The sequence below is a fragment of the Ictidomys tridecemlineatus genome, chromosome 8 (assembly GCF_052094955.1).
Source record: "Ictidomys tridecemlineatus isolate mIctTri1 chromosome 8, mIctTri1.hap1, whole genome shotgun sequence".
NCBI classification, from domain to species: Eukaryota; Metazoa; Chordata; class Mammalia; order Rodentia; family Sciuridae; genus Ictidomys; species Ictidomys tridecemlineatus.
Genome location: NC_135484.1, coordinates 137,953,767 through 137,976,304, shown reverse-complemented (window position 1 = coordinate 137,976,304; position 22,538 = coordinate 137,953,767). Strand labels below are relative to the sequence as shown.

Sequence of the window (22,538 nt, the reverse complement as noted above, 5' to 3'; positions counted from 1 at the left end):
GATTGAACCCACTGGTACTCTAACACTGAGCTACATCCCGGCCCTTTTTATTCTTTATTTTGAGGAAGGGTCTCCCTGAGTTGCCGAGGCTGGCCTTGACCTTGCTGTCTTCCTATCCCAACCTGTCAGAGTAGCTGGGTTACAGGCCCATGCCACTGGACCTGGCCTGTACTTCATTTCTTTTTTTTTTTTTAACACTTATTTTATTTATTTATTTTTATGTGGTGCTGAGGATCGAACCCAGGGCCTCGCACATGCTAGGCAAGCGCTCTACCGCTGAGCCACAACCCCAGCCCCTATACTTTATTTCTTATGCCCTCCCTTTATTTAAACAACTGAAGTTCCTAAGCATGTAGTTACTTTTTATGGGAAAAAGAAACACAAAACAAACAACTTCCCACTGACATCAAGGTAAACATTAATATTGGAAAATTAGCTTTCTCATTTTCTATTTTGTTTGTATTGTTAACTTTAAAAAAAAAGTTGAAAAATTGACTTCTACTTCTTCCATATTGCATTATTTTTTTTTCCATTGTGGTAAAATGCACATGACATAAAATTTACTACCTTCACCATTTTTAAATGTTCAGTTGAACAGTGAAGGATATTCACATTGTTGTGCAACCAGCCTCCAGAACTTTTTTCACCTTACAAAATAAACTCTATGTCCATTCAGATGCTCCACTTTTGTAAATAATAATAATCATCTAAATGTAAAAAGTTACATTTTCTTCAATTGCTCATTAAAAAAAATTGCAATTTGCCCATTCAATGCTGAATATACTTCCAAGAAAGGTGGGGAGATGGAAAAGAAGCAACAAATGTTCCCATGAGGTGGTAAGTCCCCAAAAGGCAGGGACAGGCTCATCTTGTATCTCTGGTTCTTTGCATAGTCTGTCACATAGCAGGCACTTCATGGAGAGGTTGATGATTAAATGAATGAATATTCACAACGGGCCTGAAATACAAATGCAGGGTTCTAAAGCTGTGCCCCGGTGCCACCATGGACTTCCAGGCACAAGTTGCTGCTGCTGGTGCATTAACCTTTGACCCATCCCCCAGCCCCAGCTCCTGCCTGTCATAACCTCTGGGGTCCAACACCTGCTGCTCTTCCCCTTTATCCCTCCCTTCTCCTCAGAGCCTGCACCCCAGCTGAACTCGCCACCTTTACCCTGAATTTCCTGACTCACAGCCTGTTCCTCTGCTTCGGGAAGCTCCCCTCCTTCCCTCCATCCTGCTGCTAGATCTCTCTCATTGATTGGTGTCCCCTTTTCTCGGTAAAATAACTTTTCTTCCACTCCCTGCCTCATTCACAGTCATTGAGAACCAGAGTTCCGTTCTGGTGTAGCATCCCCAGTTTCAGAAAAAGTTGGTCACATTCTGAAATAAAAACCAGTGCTACCCGCTCCAGAGGTCTTGGAAGTAGACGAAGGTCCTTCAGGATCTCCAGGGAAAGCTCTGTCTTTCTTGTTTCCTTCTAATTTTTCCTTGAGCACCAGCATTCAAGATAAGAATTTAAAGAATCATTGTGACAATCACAAAAAGGAGGGAAGTACTGACACACGCTACTACTTAGAGGAGCTCTAAAGACATTATGCCAAGTGAGAGAAGCCAGGCACACAAGCCCAGGTGGCTCCCTTACCCAAAAGTCCAGAAAAGGCAAACCCACAGAGAAAGAAAGTAGCTTACTTAGGGCTGAAAAGGGGGACAGAGGAGATAGGTACAGGTATGGGCTTCTTTTTGAGGTGCAGAAAATGTGCTAAAATTGACTGTGGTGTCAATTATACATGTCTATACATGTACTAAAAAAATCAGAGTTATATGCTTTAAATGAGCAAAAAGGAAAGGTCCATTGCTATCTCTATATAGCTGTTGCAAAATTTTTAAATTACCAATTTATATATATAATGTAAATAAATCCCTGTGCCCATTATCTAAAAGTAAAACTTAACCCCTACCTTGGAAGCATTCTGCATGGCCCTTCCCAAACAGAACCCCTCTGTCTTCCCATCTGGGAGAACCCATCATTCAAAGTTTAAAAAAGCATTCCTTTGACTTTCTTTCTTATTTTTTACATGAAAAAATATGGATTAATTTCAAAAACTTGCTAAGCAAAAAGAAGTCAGATACAAAGAGTACATGATATATGAAATTCTGGAATATGCAAAACTAACTTGTAGTGAAAAAGAAAATATCACTATTTACATGGGACCAGGTGGATGATGAGGGGCAGAAATGAACTTGTAGGGGTGATGGAAATGTCCTATGTCTCAACTGATTAGTTTACAAGAAATATATATATATATATTTGTTGAAACATATTGCTCATGATTTAATGTGGGTGCATTTTATGACACACACCAAATAATTCAAAAACGTTGACTTTTAAAATGCCAAGATCAAGAAAAAGAAGACTTATTATAAAGTATAATTTCAAACATAATGAATGTACTGCAGGATCCTGAACATGGAAGGAAAATACCTAAAAATGACATTATGGGAACAACTGACAAAATGTGACCATGGATTATAGGTTAGGTCATAGTACCGTTTCAATACTAAATTTCCTGGTTTTGATCATTGTAGTATGGTTATCTAAGACAAAAATCTTTGGAAAATATTTAAGCAAAAGAACAAGATGGCCTCAATTTACTATCAAATAATCAGTAAAGATGTGGGGAGCGTATCTTAAAGTTGAGCAAAATATGAACAACTACAACTGAAAATTTAGATAAAGTTTATATGGAAATTCTTTATCCTAACTATTCAGTATGTTTGAAATTATATTTTATGGCAAAATAAAAAATTTTTAAAGATGATGTAAACTCATATATGTGAACAAAACACTGGTGTATTCCAGTTCTTGTTGTGTTATCAAAACCAGAAGACACTGAAATGATTATCTGTTTATCAGGTTCTCTAATTGGTTCTATGGATGCCTCTGAAAAGAGAAAGAATAATTGCTGAGAGCCATTAGAGAAAAAGCAAGCGCTTTCCAGACCCAATTCTCCTTCCTCTTCCCCACAAAGGAACATGGCATATGATCTAAGTCATGATGCAAAACAACATTTTCTTCCTCTTGCAGCTTATCTCTCCTTAGTTCCATAATGGACCAAGTCCTTTTCTCCTTATCTCACATTAAAGCAGATTAAATACAGTCAACTCTCTTTTCAAAGATATAATTGCAGGTAGAGCAATCGATAATTTCTTTGTTGCAGCTAAAAATATACATGTGCTTCTCCCAGAAGACACATTCATTATTGAAAGATGAATTCCATAAGATGTGCCGCTGTGAACCTTTGGCCATTTACTTTCCTCTTCATCACATAATAATGCAATCCACTAATAATTTTGACAAACCTGGAATTTTCATCATTTATCTTTAAAAGGGATCGTTCCTTATCTTGGCAAGTGTGCTTCCAGTTCTTCCAGTCTTTTTAGCCCATGGTGAAGGGTAACATTTTACTCTCTTAAAGGATCAGTGGCCTTCACAGAACATCCTGTGTTTTGCAAAAATTTTGAAAAGAGTTCATTTTTTTTCATGACATCTGTTTTTGAGTTATAATTTCTGTTCCTTTTCATGCTGAGAGGTTTTTTTGAGACTGTCATATTCTAAATACTCATTTATCAAAAGCTGCTCCTTTAAGTAGTTACCATTTTGCATAATGTGGAACTTTTGAGTGAGGTTTCCTAGAATTTCCTGTTATTGATGTTTTTCTTGAATATACTGAAAAATCTCTATCACCAACACTGTAACTGTCACCAACAGAAGTAAACAGAAGATCCCAAGAGTCCCTGTAATGAGATTCCAGGGCTCTGAAAACTCTGCCATTCCAGGCCTTTGGGTAGCATCATGCCTTAATCCATTCTGCAATTCTGAAGGAAACTGAAGAAATTCCAGGGTTGAAATAAGTCACCTCCAGATGGCTCATCTGTATTTGTACCATGCACTGATCCCCAAATGAGTGACAAGTTGGTTTCTCCAGTCTTGGCCCCCTTAGGTTTCAGAAGTTCAGTCCACAGTCAGCTGACCCCTTGGCTCTGGGCCGAAGATGAGGCTGGACATCAAGGCAAGAGGGCGTGACAAAGAAGAGCTGTTGGGCTCATGGCAGTGTTAGAGGGTAGATAGATGAGGACAATGAGAACATGAGGTTAAGAGAATAATTCTATAAAATGCCCCACTGTGCTGACCCCCACATGCTTTCTTTGCCAAGAAGCAACCTGCCTGCAGCCCCACCTGGCCCTAGTGGACAGGATATGTCACATGCCTCACCAACTACCTGTTATCGTCAAGGAAATGTAGACAGGAAGTAACGTTGAGAAGAGAGACCCAGGTTACTTTGAAGGGACAGACTTTTCACAGACCAGATTCTAGAAGATAAAAGCAGTCCCTCCTATTTTACGTAAAAATATGTAAGAATCTATTAGAATCCAGTTAGAACCAACGGGTCAGCATAGGCCAAGGTAACCTAAAATTGCCATGGCAGGGGGGACTTGAAAGTCTGATGTCACCCTGCTGTCAGTCAAAAGCCAAGAGATGGACCTGCATGGAACTCTCTGGAAACTTCTCTGGGATCCCCAATAAAAGCGGAGTGAAGGAGAGGCACGTTGTCCCTCTGAGAGGATCCACTGTCTCCCTTGAGAGTGTCCCCTTCCCCTTTTCCCATCCCTTCAATAAGCTTGTCCCTGCTACTCTGAGCAACCATCTGAAGTCCTTCTGACTTGGCCATGGGAATTGGGGTTTGAATGGCAGTCCTCACATTGCCTCAGTTTCTCAGAAAGCCCCCGCCTTGTGACAGTGGCTAGGAAGCAGAGAGCTCCTGACTTTCATTACAGTTTTAATGTATGTGCACATATCTCTAACAGCACAGTGCTTACTTTAGTAGGGTTTCCAACTTTCTGTAATTGTATAAGCTAAATAGACTTCTATGACTTCCATTTTTCATTCAACATTGTATTTTTGAGAGACTTCTGTATTTTAGTTATTCAGTTCTACTGCTAAATTATCTCTAAACCAACTATCATACAACCTACCTTGGAAAAGATTCTTGTGAAATAATAAATATAAAATGATTATGATGCCAATGGTTATCGGTGACAAGTTCTGCTCCCTCACATGTTGAAGTATAACATTAGAGAAGACGAGGCAAGCTATAAAGCAGGGTTTATCTAAAAAGGGCTAATATAGACTTCTCCCCGGAGAAAGAGGGGGGCCACAATTAGTATCCTGGGATCCCAAGAAGTGAGGCGGTCTGCCTTTTTATATGTCTTAGGCTTCCTTTGTTCTCCATGACTAGGCCCAGGAGATGCTCAGTGGGATGGCCAAAAGGTAAGAACCAGATGGGATGGAGGGGCCAGGCAGGAAGGGGACCCAGGGTGCATTAACAACTTTTTTTTTTAATATTTATTTTTAAATTTTCAGCAGACACAACATCTTTGTCTATATGTGGTGCTGAGGATCAAACCCGGGCCACATGCCAGGCGAGAGCCACATCCCCAGCCCCATTAACAACTTTTATAACTCCCTATAGGGAATGGCAATCCCTGGGGCAAGTGACCTTAGCAACATGTTGGAGCAGGGGCAGGTTTTCCTGATAAAGGTAGAGAAAGGGCTCTGAAGGCATTAGCATTGCAATCCCTCTCCAACTTTCCAGACCCAAATTGACCTCCTTGATCTGATCTGACTGGATTTACCTATCTATACTGACTGCCTTACAGCAGATTCATTACACACACACACACACACACACACACACACACACACACACACACTAAAGATTGGCTCTGAATGTAAGGCCAGGCAGCTGCAGCCAAAAGGAGGCAGTTTTTAAAAGGCCGCTGAACGAGGCTTGGCTTTATTGAGATTTAGCTCCTTGGTGGGACCCCAACAGAGTGGATAAGGAGAAGCAGAAGGGGGGGGGGGGCTCGACCAGACTGGAATTTTTATTGGGCTTAGGGTAGGGAGGGAGGGCTTAGGACAGGAAAGGGGGTTTTTAGAGTCCCTTGTCCTCCTGGGGTTGGTCAGGGGAGCTGGCTAAGGTCCAGGATTGGCGAGGAGACCCACTGATTGACAGGAGTTCCCTCAGTGCCTGATTGGTGCTTCTTTTCCACGTGCTTTGTTCCCCAGCCACCTCCATCAACCTGACACTGAAATGCCCCAAAGGTGCATGTGTTAAAGGCTTGATTTCCAGCTTCAGAGGTAGTAGACACTTTAGGAGGTGTGGAGCCTGGTGGAAAGGAATTCAGTTATTGGGGGGTATGCCCTCAAAGAGGGCTATAAGACCCTGGTATCTCTCTTTTTGCTTCCTGGCCACCATGAGGTGGGCAGCTTGTTCCCCCACATTCTCTCCACCTAGAAATACCAGTTGTCCTAGGCTCAAAAGGAACAGGGCTATAATCTCCAATTCTGTAGGCCAAATAAACCTTTCCCCCTTTTAAGCTGTTTATCTCAGGTATTTTGTTTTAGTAATAGAAAGCTGACTAACACACATTATTTATTATATGTTATATAATTACTAATAATTATATAAATTCTAATTACTCTTTATTTCACCAATTGCATTATGCATAAATAATTATTCAAGCTAGTAAAATATGAGTGACAGAAACCTTTGGGAAATACCTCATTATTGATGTTTGAAGTTTCTGGATAGCTAAGAATATTAAAAATTTTTGTGTACCAATGGATTTCTAAATGTATGTTTTTAAGTGCAAACAAACTAAAAGTTTAAAATTTTTCCAGCCATTTCTACGTTCTCTTACAAATTTATCACTCGTGACAGGATTTTAATAAGACTGAACAAACTATTTTGTGTTCCACTTTTAAAATATGACTTCATGTGTACACTTCCACTTATTGATATGGTCTATGTCTGTCAAATGTTTGTGCATCTCCAGAGGGAAAGCAGTCCAGGAAAAAGGAAATGAAGCTGTCCATCTCTGAGCCTTCACCAGAAAGACTTTGGGGATCCCATATTTTTGCATGGGGCGGATCATACATTCTTCTTGGGGGCTTCGTTCATTTAAGCTGCTATAACATGGGCTGAGTCGCTTATAAACAATAGAAACTTATTGTTCACAGTTCTGGAGGTTGGGAAGTCCAAGATCAAGTGCTGGTAGATGGAGAGTCTGGTGAGAGCCTCTTGTTCACAAACAGTGCCTTCCTGCTGTGTCCTCCCAGGTGGAAGGGATAAGGCAGCTCTCTGAGGCCTCTAATCCTATTCATCACTTAGGAAAGGCCCTCCTTCTACCACTTCACAGTGATGATTCAGCTCAACATGTGAATGGGGAGGGGGCAAAACATCCAGGCCATCACAGGGGTCACGCAGTGTTCCTAGTGCAGCTGTCAGCGCCCGGTCCCACTCTGTTGCCTGAGGGCAGTTTGGGTCTTGTAAACCAACACCAATTGATTTGTAGCAGCTGCCTGGGATCCAGTGCTGAAAAGGACTATGAGGTCAAGTTCAGTCTCAGCAGGAAGAAGTCTTCCTGCAATGTCTGCTATAGATTCATTTCCACCCACTGCTGCTCCTAATTGTACTAAAATGATGTTAACAATTCCAGGTCAGGCCAGAGTTTCAATTGACATAACCTGGAGACTCTAGGTGATTCTGAGTCTGAGAACTCCTACCTTTCAGAGACACTGCACATCTCAGTCTATATTTGGAAGCATACATATATTTATGGGCACTGTGCTTTGGATTTGCACTTTAACACAGACATTAATATATCTAAAGCAATATTTTTACATCTTTAAGGAGGTGACTGTTTAAATTCTGTTTCTGTTATTTCTAATTGTGTTATGGCCCAGAAATGTGTCAAATTTTTGTCATTTTATATTTCTGAAGTATATATTTTTGTTTTCAGAATATGACCAAAGGCATATCTATTTTTGTGCAAGTCTGTTGACTGTTTTTAGAAAAAAATCATTTTTTACTACTTTCTTTTGAGCATATACATACAGTTGAATTATGCGTGCACACACACACACACATATTGGTATAGTTCTTGACATTATTATTTGGTATTAAACCCAGGGGTACTTTACTATTGAGCTATATCCCCAGTCTTATTTTTTTTTCATTTTTGACACAGGGTCTCCCTAAGTTGCTGAGGCTGGCCTTGAACCTGTGACCCTCCTGCCTCAACCTCCTGAGTCACTGGGATTACAGGAGTGTACCATCATGCCTGCCTTGTTTATATTGTTTTGTAAGATTTTTAAAATTTACTTATTATTTTTAAATTGATATATATTTATATTAATTTATGGGGTACAGTATTATAATTAAATTCATGTATGTGATGTGAAATGATCAAATCAGGGTAAAAAGTATTACCATCTCCTCAAATATATCTATTTTTTTGAATTAGAAACCTTAAAAATCTTCCCCCTAGTTATTTTAAACTATCCAATTTTTATAGACTATAGTTACCCTACTGTGCTACAGAACATTAGAACTACTTTATCCACCCTCTATCCTTCTCCTAGCCTTTAGTGGCCTCCATTCTACTCTATACACCCATATGATCAACTTATTTTAGCTTCCTCAATTGAGTGAGAACATGGGTATTTGTCTTTCTGGGCTGGCTTATTTCACTTAACATAATGACTTCCAGTTCTTGCTTTTTTTGGGGTGGGGGAGTGCTGGGGGTTGTCTCATGCACAGCAGGCAAGTGCTTACCACAAAGCTACATCTCTAGCCCTCTGCCTATTTTTTTTTTTAATGCTCTTTCTTTCTCAGTCTTTTCCTTCCATGACCAACGTGCTACAGTCTATGATCTAACATGTGTTGGACAGTTCAGATGGCTTTCAGCTCCCGGTAACAGAAAAATCTCATACTCAACAGCAAAGGCGAGAGATGAGGCTGAAGAGAAAAGTAGGGGCTAACTTGTCAAAACTTTTATTCTACTGCAATGAGAAGCCAGTCAAGGGGCCTAAGCAGAGGAAGGGGTCAAACAGCATGTTTTTCCTGTTTTCATGAACTCACTCTGGACCCTGAGTGCAGAATGGACTGTGTGAGGACAGGAGAGGAAATATGGAGGAGGTTAGCATGCTGTCTTTGGCAGCGGACCAGGAAGAGAGGAAGGTAGCTGAAACTGATTGTAAAATGAAGACAGAGAGAGGGGACAGGGTTGTGGCTCAGTGGCAGAGCGCTTGCCTAGCATGTGTGAGGCACTGGGTTTGATCCTCAGCACCACGCTTAATATATACATAAAATAAAGGTCCATTGGGCTGGGGATGTGGCTCAAGCGGTAGCGCGCTCGCCTGGCACGCGTGCGGCCCGGGTTCGATCCTCAGCACCACATACAAAGATGTTGTGTCTGTCAAAAACTAAAAAAATAAATATTAAAAAATTCTCTCTCTCTCACTCTCTCTTTAAAAAATAAATAAATAAAATGCAAAATAGAGCTGGGGATGTGACTCAGTGGTCAATTGTCCCTGAGTTCAACCTCAAGTACTCCAAAAAATTTTAAAAAATAAAATAAAATAAAAAAATAAAGGTCCATCAACAACTAAAACATATATATATATATATATATTACATATATTATATATGTTACATATATTATATATAATATATATATTACATATATTATATATATTATATATATATATATTATATATATAAATGAAGACAGTAAGAAGGGGCCATTATAAAGCAAAAATGATATATGAAATGTGAGGGAACCAAAGAAGCAATGTTTAAGCATTTTATGTCTTATCATGACATTGATACCTTACATCTAGGTGCCATACTTTGATTTAGGAAATTGGTAGTTTTTTGGTTGACTTGCTATGCCTTATAATTTTGTTATTTAAAATAATGGGAAATATATTCATTCTCTCTCTCTCTCTCTCTTCTCTCTCTCCCTCCCTCCTTGTCTCTCTTATATGGTACTGGACAATGAACTCAGGGGTGCTTCATTACTGAGCTACAGCCCTTCTTTTTATTTTTTTATTTTATGATGAGGTCTTACTAAGTTGCTCAGGTTGGCCTTGAACTTTTAATCTTCCTGCCTCCACCTCCCAAGTGATGGGATTACAGGTGTGCTCCCAGCAGGAAATAGGTTCTCATTGGAATTTTTTCCTTGGAGAAAATCTGACATTTCAAGCACACGGTACTAACAGTTATGTCTTGGTTTTAAATTTTTAATTACCAGCCTTGTCTTGGTTTTAAATTTTTAATTACCAGCCTTGTCTTGGTTTTAAATTTTTAATTACTTTGTAAATTACTAAACCCTATTCTTCTAAATTCTATAGTAAAATTAATGTTCCAGGATGAAGTATCACCAGTGTTCTGTTTTGCATTCTCCCGGTGCAGAACTGGAACGATGGATTCTTCAATTTAAAAAGCACAGAATCAAGGACTGGGGTTGTGGCTCAGTGGTAGAGAGCTCGCCTAGTATGTGTGAAGCACTGGGTTGGATCCTCAGCACCACATAAAAATAAAGATATTGTGTCCACCTAAAACTAAAAAATAAAGATATTGTGTCCACCTAAAACTAAAAAATAAATATTAAAAAAAAGCACATAGTCAAAACGAACCCAACTACCACGTGTAACTATAATGCTCTAGTAAAAAAGAAGCACACAGAATGTAGTATTTAAAAGTTAATCAGAAAAACTAAATGGAAAAATGACTTTAGAGGTTTATCCCTGTTAGGCCAGGCGTGGTGGCGCACACCCGTAATCCCAGCAGCTTGGGAGGCTGAAACAGGAGGATGGCAACTTCCAGGCCAGCCTCATAACTTAGCCAGAGCCTGTCTCAAAATAAAAAAATAAAAAAGGGTGGAGATGGCTCAGTGGTTAAGTGACTCTTGAGTTCAATCCCCAGTAACAAAGTAAAAAATAAAAATAAAAAGATTTTTCCCTGTAATGCCACAAAGCAACACATTTTCGAAAATGGTTCCAAGGGGATATTTAAACAGGACTTTTAGAAGTGGCTCCAAAGGAGTCCTGTGATAGGGCAGAAAGTGTGTATTATTTTCTTACACGAACTTCCTTGACATTTTGAGAAGGACCCGTGGAAACGTTACGTCCTGTTGGTCCACAACACGATAACAAAACCCTGCGCACTAGACTTTGTGAGGACTCGGGAAAGCGGTGTGGGTGCTGCCCCCGCAAGGGGCTTGGAGGCTCCCCCAACCGTACAGCGGAATCTCCGACGTCGGGCCTTCCCTCCTCTGCTTCCACGGGCTGGGAACAGTCACTCCTCAGAGTCTGGGGCTCCTGAGGGAGGATTCAGGGCAGCGCGGAGTGATGGAATAGGTGAAGGGGACGTGGCTTTGGAAAGGTGAGTGCCAGGCTCCTAGGAGCAGACTATTTCCATTTGGGAGCAAATTTACAGTTTCGAGTAGCTATCGAGAGCTTAAGCGCCCGCTTCCCGCAACTGCAGACACTGCAGACACCCGCGCTACTCCGGCGGCAGGGACCAGTCACTGCGCGTGCCCGGGGGGCGTGGCGAAGAGGAGGGGCGTGGCGAAGAGGAGGGGCGTGGCGTCCCAAGCTCTTCAGAGACGCCGAGCACCCGGAATCGCAGAGAGCATGGCCACGCTGCGCAGACTGCGAGAGGCGCCCCGTCACTTACTGGTCTGCGAGAAATCCAACTTCAGCCACGACAAGTCGCGCCACCGGCACCTCGTGGAGACGCACTATCATAATTACAGGGTGAGTTAGGTTCCTGCGGGCAGTCAGTTTTGGAAAGAGAGGCTCTTGCTCAGCTTTACAAGGCGGGGTTACCGTCGCACTCGCAGGGGCGGGGAGAGGGCGTGTCCCTCGTTGGGCATGCTGGGAGTCGTAGTCTCTTCGCCTCTCGGCCCGGTTGGTTGCAGGGCTACAGGACTTCAACTCCCAGCATGCGTCGGGTGCAGGGCGGTGCGCAGCCCTAGGGGGATGGACTGGGAGGTGTGCGCCTCCCTAAAGCGCTGGGGCTGCTCTCCCCAAATCTGCTCCACCCCACGAGGAGTGTTAAGAGAGCTTGTGAAGAGCCAGGCGGGAACGAGGGAGGGAGGAGAGAACGAGGGCTGCCACGAGCTTGTCTCCCTCCCCCTAAATCGTAGCTTGATTTTCTCTTGCGCCTGTGTGCCTCGGCGTCCTTGCAGAGCTTCGTGCTCAGTTTTTCTAAACTGCTTGAAGGAGCTGGTTTGATACTCGAAAAACTCCAAATAAACCCTGGAGATACTAAGGGTTTAAATAAGCATCTTTACATTTTAAATTAATCGGCCTGATTGATTTCTCGGTGACATGAAGTGACGACCTAATCCCTCGGAAGAGGCTGGCGTTTGAGCTCTAAGGGAGGGATTTTCAAGATGTGAGCGCTTGGGCAATATTTGAAACCGCTCGGCTTTAATATCCCTGCTTTGGTTGAAATGCCCGTCACAGACAGAAGTCAGGGATCTATACCTTAATTCGTCGGTGACGGTTGTATTTCTCTGTCTAGAAAATGGAAACATCCAGGAGCACTTCTGCTTCTGTGTAGCCTCTTAATAATTGAATGTCCCTCAATTTCTTAGTCACCCAGGAACAGTTAGTTCCTTTGATTTCAGGATGATACTAGGGCAAACAAATCTAGGGACGTTCAATTATATTTCTTTAAAAATAACGAGAAGAAAAAGATATAAAATATATTGTTAATCTGCAAAAGATAAAAATGGGAATAAGATCTTTTCATTAAAATGTTTTTGTTCAGTCTCTTTCCTGTACTCTATGTTTGAGTGCAGAAATACAAAACTTGAATTGTCACATTTTTCTTTGCCTAAGACTGGTAGGTTAACTTAAGAGGCTTGTTTCGTATGTTTATCTAATAACTTTGAGTGAAAATTGTAGTGAGCAATTTTCATATTTTTTTCTTAAAAACCTTATGTTAATCTTCATGAAAAATAAGACCTTGTTTATATTACACATTCCAATAGGTTTCATTTCTCATTCCTGAATGTGGAATGCTATCAAAAGAACTGAAAAACCTGGTTGCGGACACTGGACCCTATTACTTTGTGAAGAATTTACCTCTTCATGAATTAATTACACATGAATTTATCCACACTTTTGTAAAGAAAGGTAAGAAAAACCATGTAACGTCTGTGAACAGGGCAAGATGAGGAACTTATGGGAAACAGTACTAGGTTCTCTTGTTTTAAAACAGATCCATGGGGATATTTCCTGGGGTCACATGCATGCATCACTCCCCATCCCTCAGCATTCTCATCCTACTCTTTCCTGTGTCCTCTTTGAGTGGTGGTTACTGATTACATTTGTCCCCAGGTCCTGGATGGGAATGTTATAACATAAGGGTGTCTGTCAATTTACAACAAGGATTCATGGAGAGAAGAACCTGGTGATGTGTGTTCAGATGCGCTGCTGTTGGATGGGTGGCTGCAAAGTACTAACACTTCCAGCTGTCCCCATAGCAGCTGTTTCAGAAGGTCCGTCTCCTGATGCAGCCACAGTTGCTGCTCACAGGACCAGATGCTCCTTGTGGTTCAGTGTTGTCTTTTAGATTTTTGTGTCGATGAGTGTTCTCTGTTTACCCCATTCCCAGCTGTATCTGCTGCAATGACTGGTTTGTTCTGGTAGTTTCCTGGAGCCATTGGTTTGAATTGTGTTTCAGAATGTCTTTTGGGATTTTGCTCTCACCTAGTAAATCACTGCACCTGGCTATGGACTTATCTTGTTGTAGCCCCCGCAATTGTCCTCTCTGCTAGAGTGGGCAAAAATTCTCCCTGTGAAGAATTCTAGTTATTTGTACACTCTCATCTGACTCTGCTGGAGCTAATAATGACACTGAACATCTTACCTTTGTTTTGAAGCCTGATATTATTTCATTAATGGTGGGAACACTTATTATAGCAATAAGTGTTTTATTATATCTTACCAAATTAAATTTTAGATTTTAATATATCTTATCAAATTAAACAACAGTTAACACTTTTAACACTTTTAAATATCTTACCTATTAATGAAATAATAGTATTTCATTAATGTTGGGAACACTTATTGTAGCAATAAGTGTTTTATTATATCTTACCAATTTAAATTTTAGATTTTAATTTATCTTACCAAATTAAACAACAGTTAACACTTTTAAATATCTTACCAAATTTAACACAGCTTGCAATACCTCTATGAAGCAGGCCTATGGTCCCCTTTTAACAGATGGGGAAAGGCTTAGTAGCCTTTGAATATTGACCTAAAATTCTAGTCTTTGTGACTTTCTGCTGGTAACCCCAAGGATACATGTTCCATTCCGAATCCATTTTCTGCCTAATGATAGTGAACTTGCATAAATAGGCCCTTAATAGTGGGGGATGGGGCTATGGGTGAAATAGCTGGAACTTTGGCCTTCTTTGTGTTCCAAATTACCTGTGGCACATGTTGGGTTTATGGAGTGAACGGAAGCAGTGGTAGGTACTGATTGTTACTTACCTGAAGGTTTTGTTGTCATGTGAGAATCATCTACCAACATTTTACGGATATAATTTCTTCTTTTGTCTTAATTTCTCTTCTAGGTTCGTGCTATGCACTAACATACAATACAAATATTGATGAAGATAATACTGTTGCCCTGCTTCCAAATGGTAACACTCATTTTCTTCTTTCTTTAATTATAAAAGAAATACATGTAAAACCAACAACCAAAAAAATCAGATCATGTATATCTATACAAGCAAAGAAAAGGTTCTCCCTCCCTCTAAATTCACTCCTTTTTTTGAAGGAACTACTAACATTTTGGTATTTATTCTTCCAGAGATTTTCTATGAATTTATAAACACACATAAGTGTTCTTTCTTTTAAAACATAAATTGTATCATACATTATTTCTCAGGTTCTCTTTTCCCAAGCTACAGATCATAGACATCTCTCCATATCAGTGCAATATACTTATAACCACATTTTTTTTAAATTGAATTTTCCAAGCTGGGCACAATGACTCACACCTGTAATCCCAGCAGCTCGGCAGGCTCAAGTAGGAAGATCGCAAGTTCAAAGTCTGCCTCAGCAAAAGTGTGGCAATTAGCAACTCAGTGTCCTAAATAAAATATAAAATAGGGCTGGGAGTGTGACTCAGTGGTTGAGTGCCCCTGAGTTGAGTCCCTGGTACTCACCTACCCAAAATTGAATTTTCCAAACATTTATTGAATATGCAATAGAATATATTGCATATATTCTAGGTTCCTAAATTTTAACTCACAATTTTTAATGTCTTAAAGATATTAGAAAGAATGTGTATGCCATGATTTAACTGTTCCCTCTTTAATAGAAATTTAGATTGTTTCTAGTTTCATTATTATAATATCCTTATGTGTATACATGTATAAATAATATCCAGATATTATAAATAAGGTCATTGTGTGCAGTTTATTACATTGATATCGAGCTGCTTAATTGTCTTTCATTCTTAGAGAACGTAAGTCATGTTTTTAGCATCTCTTTCATGGGAACTATTTGATTTATAGGGAAATTAATTTTATCACTGGATAAAGATACTTATGAAGAAACTGGACTTCAGGGTCATCCATCTCAGTATTCTGGCAGAAAAATTATGAAATTTAGTAAGTATTACATAATATCCCATCAGTTTCTAACAAGTCAGGAATCTTCCCGAAGCAACTTAGATTTAAATGTTTAAATTGCCTCTGATCCCTTTGTTCAGAAAACCATAGGTCCTTCTTGTGTTTAAAATCTCTGATTCAAGGAGTGACGGGTTGAGTTTCACTGAGGATAAGATGAAGCTATTAAGTCTGTTGCATTTCTCTTCAGCTGTAGGCTACATTTTACCAAGGTCATAGAATTGGGCAGTCCATTAGACATGTATGCTATAGGTCAAAAATCCAAAGAAGTCAATCCAAGATAAGAGTTTATGACTTAATGAAGATTTTCCTTTAATTTCACCAGATCTTTACAGTTACTAGTAGAAATTTACATACGTATAAAGAGATGCAGTTCTTCTGACAGTATCTGGTGTGGACATCAGTAGTTAAAACTGCCACATCCATAAGTAGATTAGAGTTGACCTTTGAGGACTTCTGCCATTGGTCTTTGACAGAGGAAAAATATGAATTAAAACATGTTGTGGATGCTGGGGCCGTGGCTCACAGGTAGAGCGCTTGCCTTGCACATGTAAGGCACTGGGTTTGATCCTCAGCACCACATAAAAATAAATAAACAAAATAAATGTATTGTGTCCATTGTGTGCATTGTTATAGTTCTCAATGCTAGAAATGCCCACTGAAGGAATTTTTTTTTTACTTAGTACAATAAAGGGAGTACCAAAAGAATAAAATGATTTTTACTATTTATAAAGCTTCCAAAATATTAGACTTTTTAATATTACACTTTCTCCACCATGCAAGATATGTGTATTTGAATGAATATATTTCTTTTTCCATTTTTAAGTTGTTTCCATTGATTTGATGGATTTATCCTTTAACCTGAATTCTAAGAAGTATGAAAGAATATGTTGGTCCTTCAAAGAAAAGAAGCCAATGAAATTCGATTTTCTTTTGGCTTGGCATCATACAGGTATGAAGAATAAATTAGGTAATATACAACGATTTTGAAATCTAATTGTTAATTCAAGAGGAGTAGTGAAAGATTGAATGTTGATTTATTCCTATGATTAAAGAATATTTACACATAATGTATAAACATCATTAGGGAAATTGCTTTAGCCCTCTGCCATCTCTGAGACAATAGCTTAAGGAAATCTAGACCTCTTAGCCATCTGCCTCAATCTTCTTGGGTTATATGTAGATTCAGAGATCTTGAGAGTGGTTCAGACAGCTTTATCAATTTCTCCCCTTCCTTCCCTCCTGCCTACCTCAAACAGCCTTGGCTAGAATATTTTAAATTAACACCAATTATAATTATATATATGATCTGCTCTTTCATTATTGCAGGATAATAGCTCAGGCATACCATTACATGTCAGATTCAGTTTGTTGTGACTTTTAATTGATTGGAATACTAAATTTAGTTCAAAATTTGATGTTCATCAAATATGTTAATCTGCTCACAACTGCCACCCTGCCACATACATTGCTGCTTTAAGAAGTGTATCTTTGGCCCATTGCATAATTACAGTGAATCAAATCATTAAGAATTATAAAAGCATAGTACTCTCATTCAGAGGCTAAGGAAGCACGTCGGTCCCTTTTGGAAATAGGTCCATCTATCTGCTCTTCATGGGAAGTTCCTGTTCACTGGGTTGCCCAAGTTGCTCCCATGACTTCTGCTTCTGTAATTCTTTGGCACTTGTCATAAAAATGGGCAGAGGGACTTACTGAAGTTTCAGTCACTTGAAGTCTTCTATGAGGATTCCCTATACAGTAGGTTCTGGATGTGTTCCTAAGACTCTTAATTACTTTCAGAATTTCTCAGGAACTGTGAAAAGTCTGAGATTTTACCCTACTGGCAGGCTAATGAGATTTTACCCTACTTGCAGAACATGAGACTTCTGGGTCAGAGACAAAAAAAAAAACTTGATTCCTCATAGCAATAAGAGTAGAGACAAAGGTAATTAGGAGGGAGGGGGAGAGGGAGATAGGAGGGGGCTTATTAGGGGAATTGGTTCATGCAGTCACAGAGGCTGAGAAGTCCCATGATAGACCATCTGTAAACAGGAGACACAGCGATGCCAGTCCAAAAAAAACCAAAAAGAGGCCTCAGAACTAAGCAAGCTGACAGTATCATTCTCAATCCAAAGCCAAAGGCCTGAGACCCTGGGGGGGCCTTACTAGTTCAGGCGTGGAGTCCCCAGGCCAGAGAAGCTGGATGTCCCAGTTAAAGGAAAGAGTGAATTTGCCTGTCTTCTGCCTTTTTGTTCTGTCTGGGCCCCTGAGCTAATTGAATGGTGCCCACCCACACTGAGGTGGATCTTCCCTACTTAGTCCACTGACTCGAATGCCATTTTCCCTGGAAGCACCCTCACAGACACATCTATAAATAATACTTTACCAGTAAGTTGACACCTAAAATTAACTATCACACAGAGAACAGGATTTGCGCCCTTTCACCGAGTCCTAGCACCCATAGAATGACATAAAGTTGATCCGGTAAGGCTTGCGCATGCAGTGGGTTACATAACAGGAGAGGAACCCAGAGCTTAAGGAACTCAAATCTTTTATAATGAGCAGTAAGCCTGCTGATCTCTGCACAGAGATAAGGGAGCAAGACTTTTTTTTTTCCATTATACTGGAGGGTAAGCAAGCCTATCCTTTGCTCTGGAGGAGGTCCTATTTCTGTATTTGAAGGCTGCAAGCTACATAAACATCTCTGAAAAGATACATTGGATTACTGGGTTTTCAAAGCTTGAATGAGATTCTGTCATCATTTGCTTCCTCTTCTTTTCCTGTACAGCGATTGTGTAAACATGCTCTCTGTCTGTAGTGTTCACTGTTACTCAGACATAAGGAATGCTTTGGGGTTTATGTCTTAAATTGAAATTTTCTTATTAGAATAAATGATGAGACTAATTTGGATCCAATCTGAAAGTGTACATTTACAGAAAAGTGTGAACGATGGTGAATGTTCACAGAACGGGAGCACAAGGAGCTGAAAGCAACTTGCAATGGTTTTGATTTGAATGCAGCTTTGCACAGCCTCCATTTTTACTTCCATTTGCCTGTTTCCCATAACTCAAAAGAGAGTGGGGTTGTTTCAGGGATTCAGTGAATGTTTTTACATATTCATGTGGCCTTATGTGGTGTGTTTTAAGGTGCAGAAGAATCAGCGATGTTGTCATTCTTTTCTAAATACCAAATTCAGGAGCATCAGCCCAAAGTATCAATGAGCACATTGAGCGATCTCCAGTGCCCAGTGCTACAGAGTGGTGAGCTCAGGGGAGAGCCCGAGACGTCCTGCAGTGCCCTAGAGCTCTTGGACTGGCTTGGAGGTGTCTTCTGTAATGCAGTCCTGTGCGTATCTGAACTCCGTGGGTCTGGTGGGGGTCTGCTTGTTGCATGTTTTTAATAGCAGTCTAATACTTTGGATTTGATTATGTAGTGGCTAAAAATATGGTTTTTTTTCTTTGTGGCAGAAATAACGAGCCTGATAATTTCATATCAAACTTTTGCTGTCCCCAACCAAGCACAGTGGTGGCCCAAGCTCATTTATGTACAATCACTGGTTTCATACTTCCAGAAAAGATCTCTGTCTTACTGGAGCAGCTGTGGTAAGAACTCTGTCTTCTATATCGTGCGTGTTGGTGCCGTGGTGTGATGGTGAGAACAGTGCTGGCGTTCCCCAGGCAGGGCCCTGCACACACCTTTCTTTTTTCATTGCTTGGGCTGACAGTATAGTGACTTCATCATCTTAAACGTCGTAATTAAGATGCTCCTAGGGAAATGTTACTACCAAGTAGTTAAATGCTTCTGGGAAACAAACTGCTCATTTTCCTGGTTCTGCCTCCCTGGGCCATTTTTTTTTTTTTTTTTTTTTTTGGTGCAGGCCAAGTTATATGACTTAAAAACACAGTGACATTCTGTGTGACAAATTATGGTCTATTTTAAGTATTGCAATTCTGCAAAATCTCTCATTCAAAAATGGAGCGGAAAAGAGCTGATCATTTCTGAATCCAAGTCATATCTGAGATGTGTTCCAGCCTAAAATTCTCTGAATCACTAGGCATTAATAAGGTTCTAAGTATTTTATAGAATAGTATAGTTTTTTTTCATTTTGGGAGGTACTGTATTAATAAAATGTATACATTGTGTCTAATATGAGGACGCTCACATCCCTATTAAAATGACTAAATTTGAGCATAATCCTCTTTATAATAATAAAGCTTATGATAATATTATATGCAATAATATAATATTGAATATTATAATAATATTCAAGCTTATAATCCTCTGTATAATGACAACATTTCTCAAATCAACATTCTCTAACATTCTGTTCTTCTCAGTCTTTTTAAAAAAATTTTTTTAGTTGTAGATGGACACAATATCTCTATTTTATTTATATATATATATTTTATGTGGTGCTGAGGATCAAACCCAGTGTCTCATGCATGTGAGGCAAAGTGCTCAACCACTGAGCTAAAACCCCAGCCTTTACTTTTAAAATGTCTAAGATGTAAGTCTTCAGGGTTTTCCTTTTTAAATCAAACATCCTTTTTCACACTTACTAGTTTAGGTCTTTGATTTTCTTTAATAAGAAGGTTGGATTTTAAAAACCTGGTGAAGTATTCTGCATTGTTTCAGTGAACAGAGATGGAGGAAAGCACTCTTGATGGGAGAGAAACTATACACTGTGTGGTGTTTTTGTTCTTTTTATCTTAAATGATCTTCCAGAATAGGGATTGGAACTGATGGAGTTTTGTTTTATGTACTGTGTATTAGTTGAACTTTATGAAATTCACAATATAGTATCAGGAATTTAATTGCATCTAATTTTTATAAATTAAAGCAAAAGTCGTTAAGCTTCCTTAGAAATTAGAAATACTACTTATGCTGAGTCAATTGTTTTTAAATGTGGACATTCCTGAATCTCCCTGTTTGCTAAGAGTTCTCTTTCTTTTTCAGTCACTACTTTGATGAACCAAAGTTAGCTCCATGGGTTACATTATCGGTCCAAGGCTTTGCAGACAGCCCGGTTTCATGGAGAGAAAATGAACATGGTTTTTGGAAAGGAGGAGAACATTTATACAACTTCGTGATTTTTAATAATCAGGACTATTGGCTTCAGATGGCTGTTGGGGCAAATGATAATTGTCCACCATAAAAAAATTCAAAATCATGTTTGTTTATATTTATGCTTGTTTTCAGATTTCTTCATTTTGTGTGTGTGTGTTTTGTTTTTTTGTGGTACTGGGATTGGATCCAGGGTACTCTATCACTGAACTACATCTCCAGCCCTTTTTATTTTTTAGTTTGATCAGCATCTCACTAAGACTGGTTTTGAACTTGAAATCTCCTTCCTCAGCCTCTTGAGTAGCTGGGATTACAGAAGTGCACACACAAACACAGCTTCATATTTCTTAATTGAAAAAGAATGTGTGACCACTCAGGTCTGTATTAATGACAACATTTCTCAAATCAACATTCTCTAGCACTCTGTTCTGGAATGGGATCCATCTGTGACAGCAGCTGGGCTGGTCATCCAGCCAGTCAGTCGTAGTTGATTTCTCCCATCAATAAGCACAGGTTTGTGGCTTACTGTCTAGAAGAGCAGGCTGGAATGGTAGGAAGCAGGGGGAGTTGGACAGTTGGGCAAGGTGTATCTGTTACTCATTACAACTTTTCCACGAAACAAAAAGAAATCCTGTATTGTCCTTACAAGGGTTATTCCTTATCCTCAGAGCTACTCACATATTCACCTCATGAAATTCTCTCACCAGCCCTCTGAGAAGACTGAGGCAGAGTGTAAGTAAGCTACCAAGGTAATGTTGGTGGTAGACCTGAGATCTCATCTCCGGCCAGCCTGGCTCCTCGTGTGTTCTCAAGCTCTGTGGAGCAGGAGAGGATCTGTGGATGTAGCAATATGGCTGATAAGGACCAGCTGAAAACAGCAAAAACTCCCAAAATACATATGAAGAACCATTTTTTAAAATCAATGAGTTTGTCATAGAGTTCTCAAAAGCAGATTTTTCTCTCACAGTGTTGGGTTTGAACCCAGGGCCTTGCTAGGCAAGCTGTCTCATCTCTGAGCCCCATCCCAGGCCCTGGTTTCTTGTTGTTGTTGTTGTTTTGGTTTTTGTTTTTAATGGAAGCAGGAACCCAATGTAATTAAGAGCATTGATGCTACTTCTCACCCTTAATATATTTGCCAAATGTCAAAATAAACATTTCTTTTTACAACCTGGTGGGGGAGGAGGCAACAGAACAGCAGACAAAGCCCGGAGCCTGCCCAGGGAGAAGAACCACAAGGAGAGCTCAAAGCTGAGACCCCAAAGCACAGACCCACTGTGAAGGCAAACGATGAACAAACCTGCCTGCTTCTCACCCCTGCAGCCCCGGGACAGCAAGGAAGATACCTCCTGAGGGAAAGCATCTCCCTGAGAGGGTATATTTGAAGTGATAATGGTTTAGTGCCTTGCAGGCAACGCAGGAGCAAACCAGACTGCCCTTAGAGTTTCAAGGAATACACACATATATAGTCGAAAGTCACAGACACATAAAATAGGCAAGAGCCAGCAGAAAAAATGAACAGGAGCAGAGCCACAAACACTTGGAGTTAACCAAACACATGTAAAATGTGTTTTATACTTAAATGAGGATTAAAGAACATGATTTTAAAAATAACCAAGAAGACTGGGAAAAGTGCCAAGGAGAAGTCCTGGAATGAAAAATATCATAATTGAAATTGAAAGTTCAAATGATTAGTTCAACAGCGAACTAGACACCAGTGCAAAGAGAATAACCCAAGAAATAAAGACATTCTCAGACTTATAAAAGCTGAAAGGCTATTACCTGGGGGCCCACAAGATAGGAAAGATTAAAGGATGTCCTTCAGTCAGAGGGAAAAAGCCTGCACAAAGGAACGAAGAGCATTGGAAGTAGAACAACACAGATAATTATATGATTCACTGTTTTCTAAACCT

The 22,538-nt window shown here is 39.9% G+C and overlaps 1 protein-coding gene and 1 pseudogene across 1 annotated transcript; one reads left to right on the top strand and one right to left on the bottom strand.

Moving 5' to 3' along the window:
- Positions 1-2,916: 2,916 nt before the first annotated feature.
- LOC144365910 (killer cell lectin-like receptor 2) lies at positions 2,917-4,176 on the bottom strand (annotated as a pseudogene).
- A 7,301-nt stretch (positions 4,177-11,477) lies between these two features.
- Positions 11,478-20,750, top strand: Rpp40 (ribonuclease P/MRP subunit p40). Its single transcript, XM_005327495.4, has 8 exons — positions 11,478-11,665; positions 12,910-13,054; positions 14,503-14,571; positions 15,451-15,546; positions 16,391-16,516; positions 18,711-18,909; positions 19,032-19,166; positions 20,521-20,750. The coding sequence occupies exons 1-8, from the start codon at positions 11,543-11,545 to the stop codon at positions 20,717-20,719; spliced, it is 1,092 nt and encodes a 363-aa protein (XP_005327552.2). The 5' UTR covers positions 11,478-11,542; the 3' UTR covers positions 20,720-20,750.
- The last annotated feature ends 1,788 nt before the right edge of the window (positions 20,751-22,538 follow it).

What these genes read in the sequence shown, in the direction of transcription:
- Rpp40 (XM_005327495.4), top strand. Translation starts at nt 11,543, where the DNA reads ATGGCCACGCTGCGCAGACTGCGAGAGGCGCCCCGTCACTTACTGGTC. An exon ending in CCACACTTTTGTAAAGAAAG is followed by an intron (nt 13,055 to 14,502) that starts GTAAGAAAAACC and finishes TTTCTCTTCTAG; the next exon opens with GTTCGTGCTATGCACTAACA. An exon ending in TTTGGCTTGGCATCATACAG is followed by an intron (nt 16,517 to 18,710) that starts GTATGAAGAATA and finishes GTGTGTTTTAAG; the next exon opens with GTGCAGAAGAATCAGCGATG.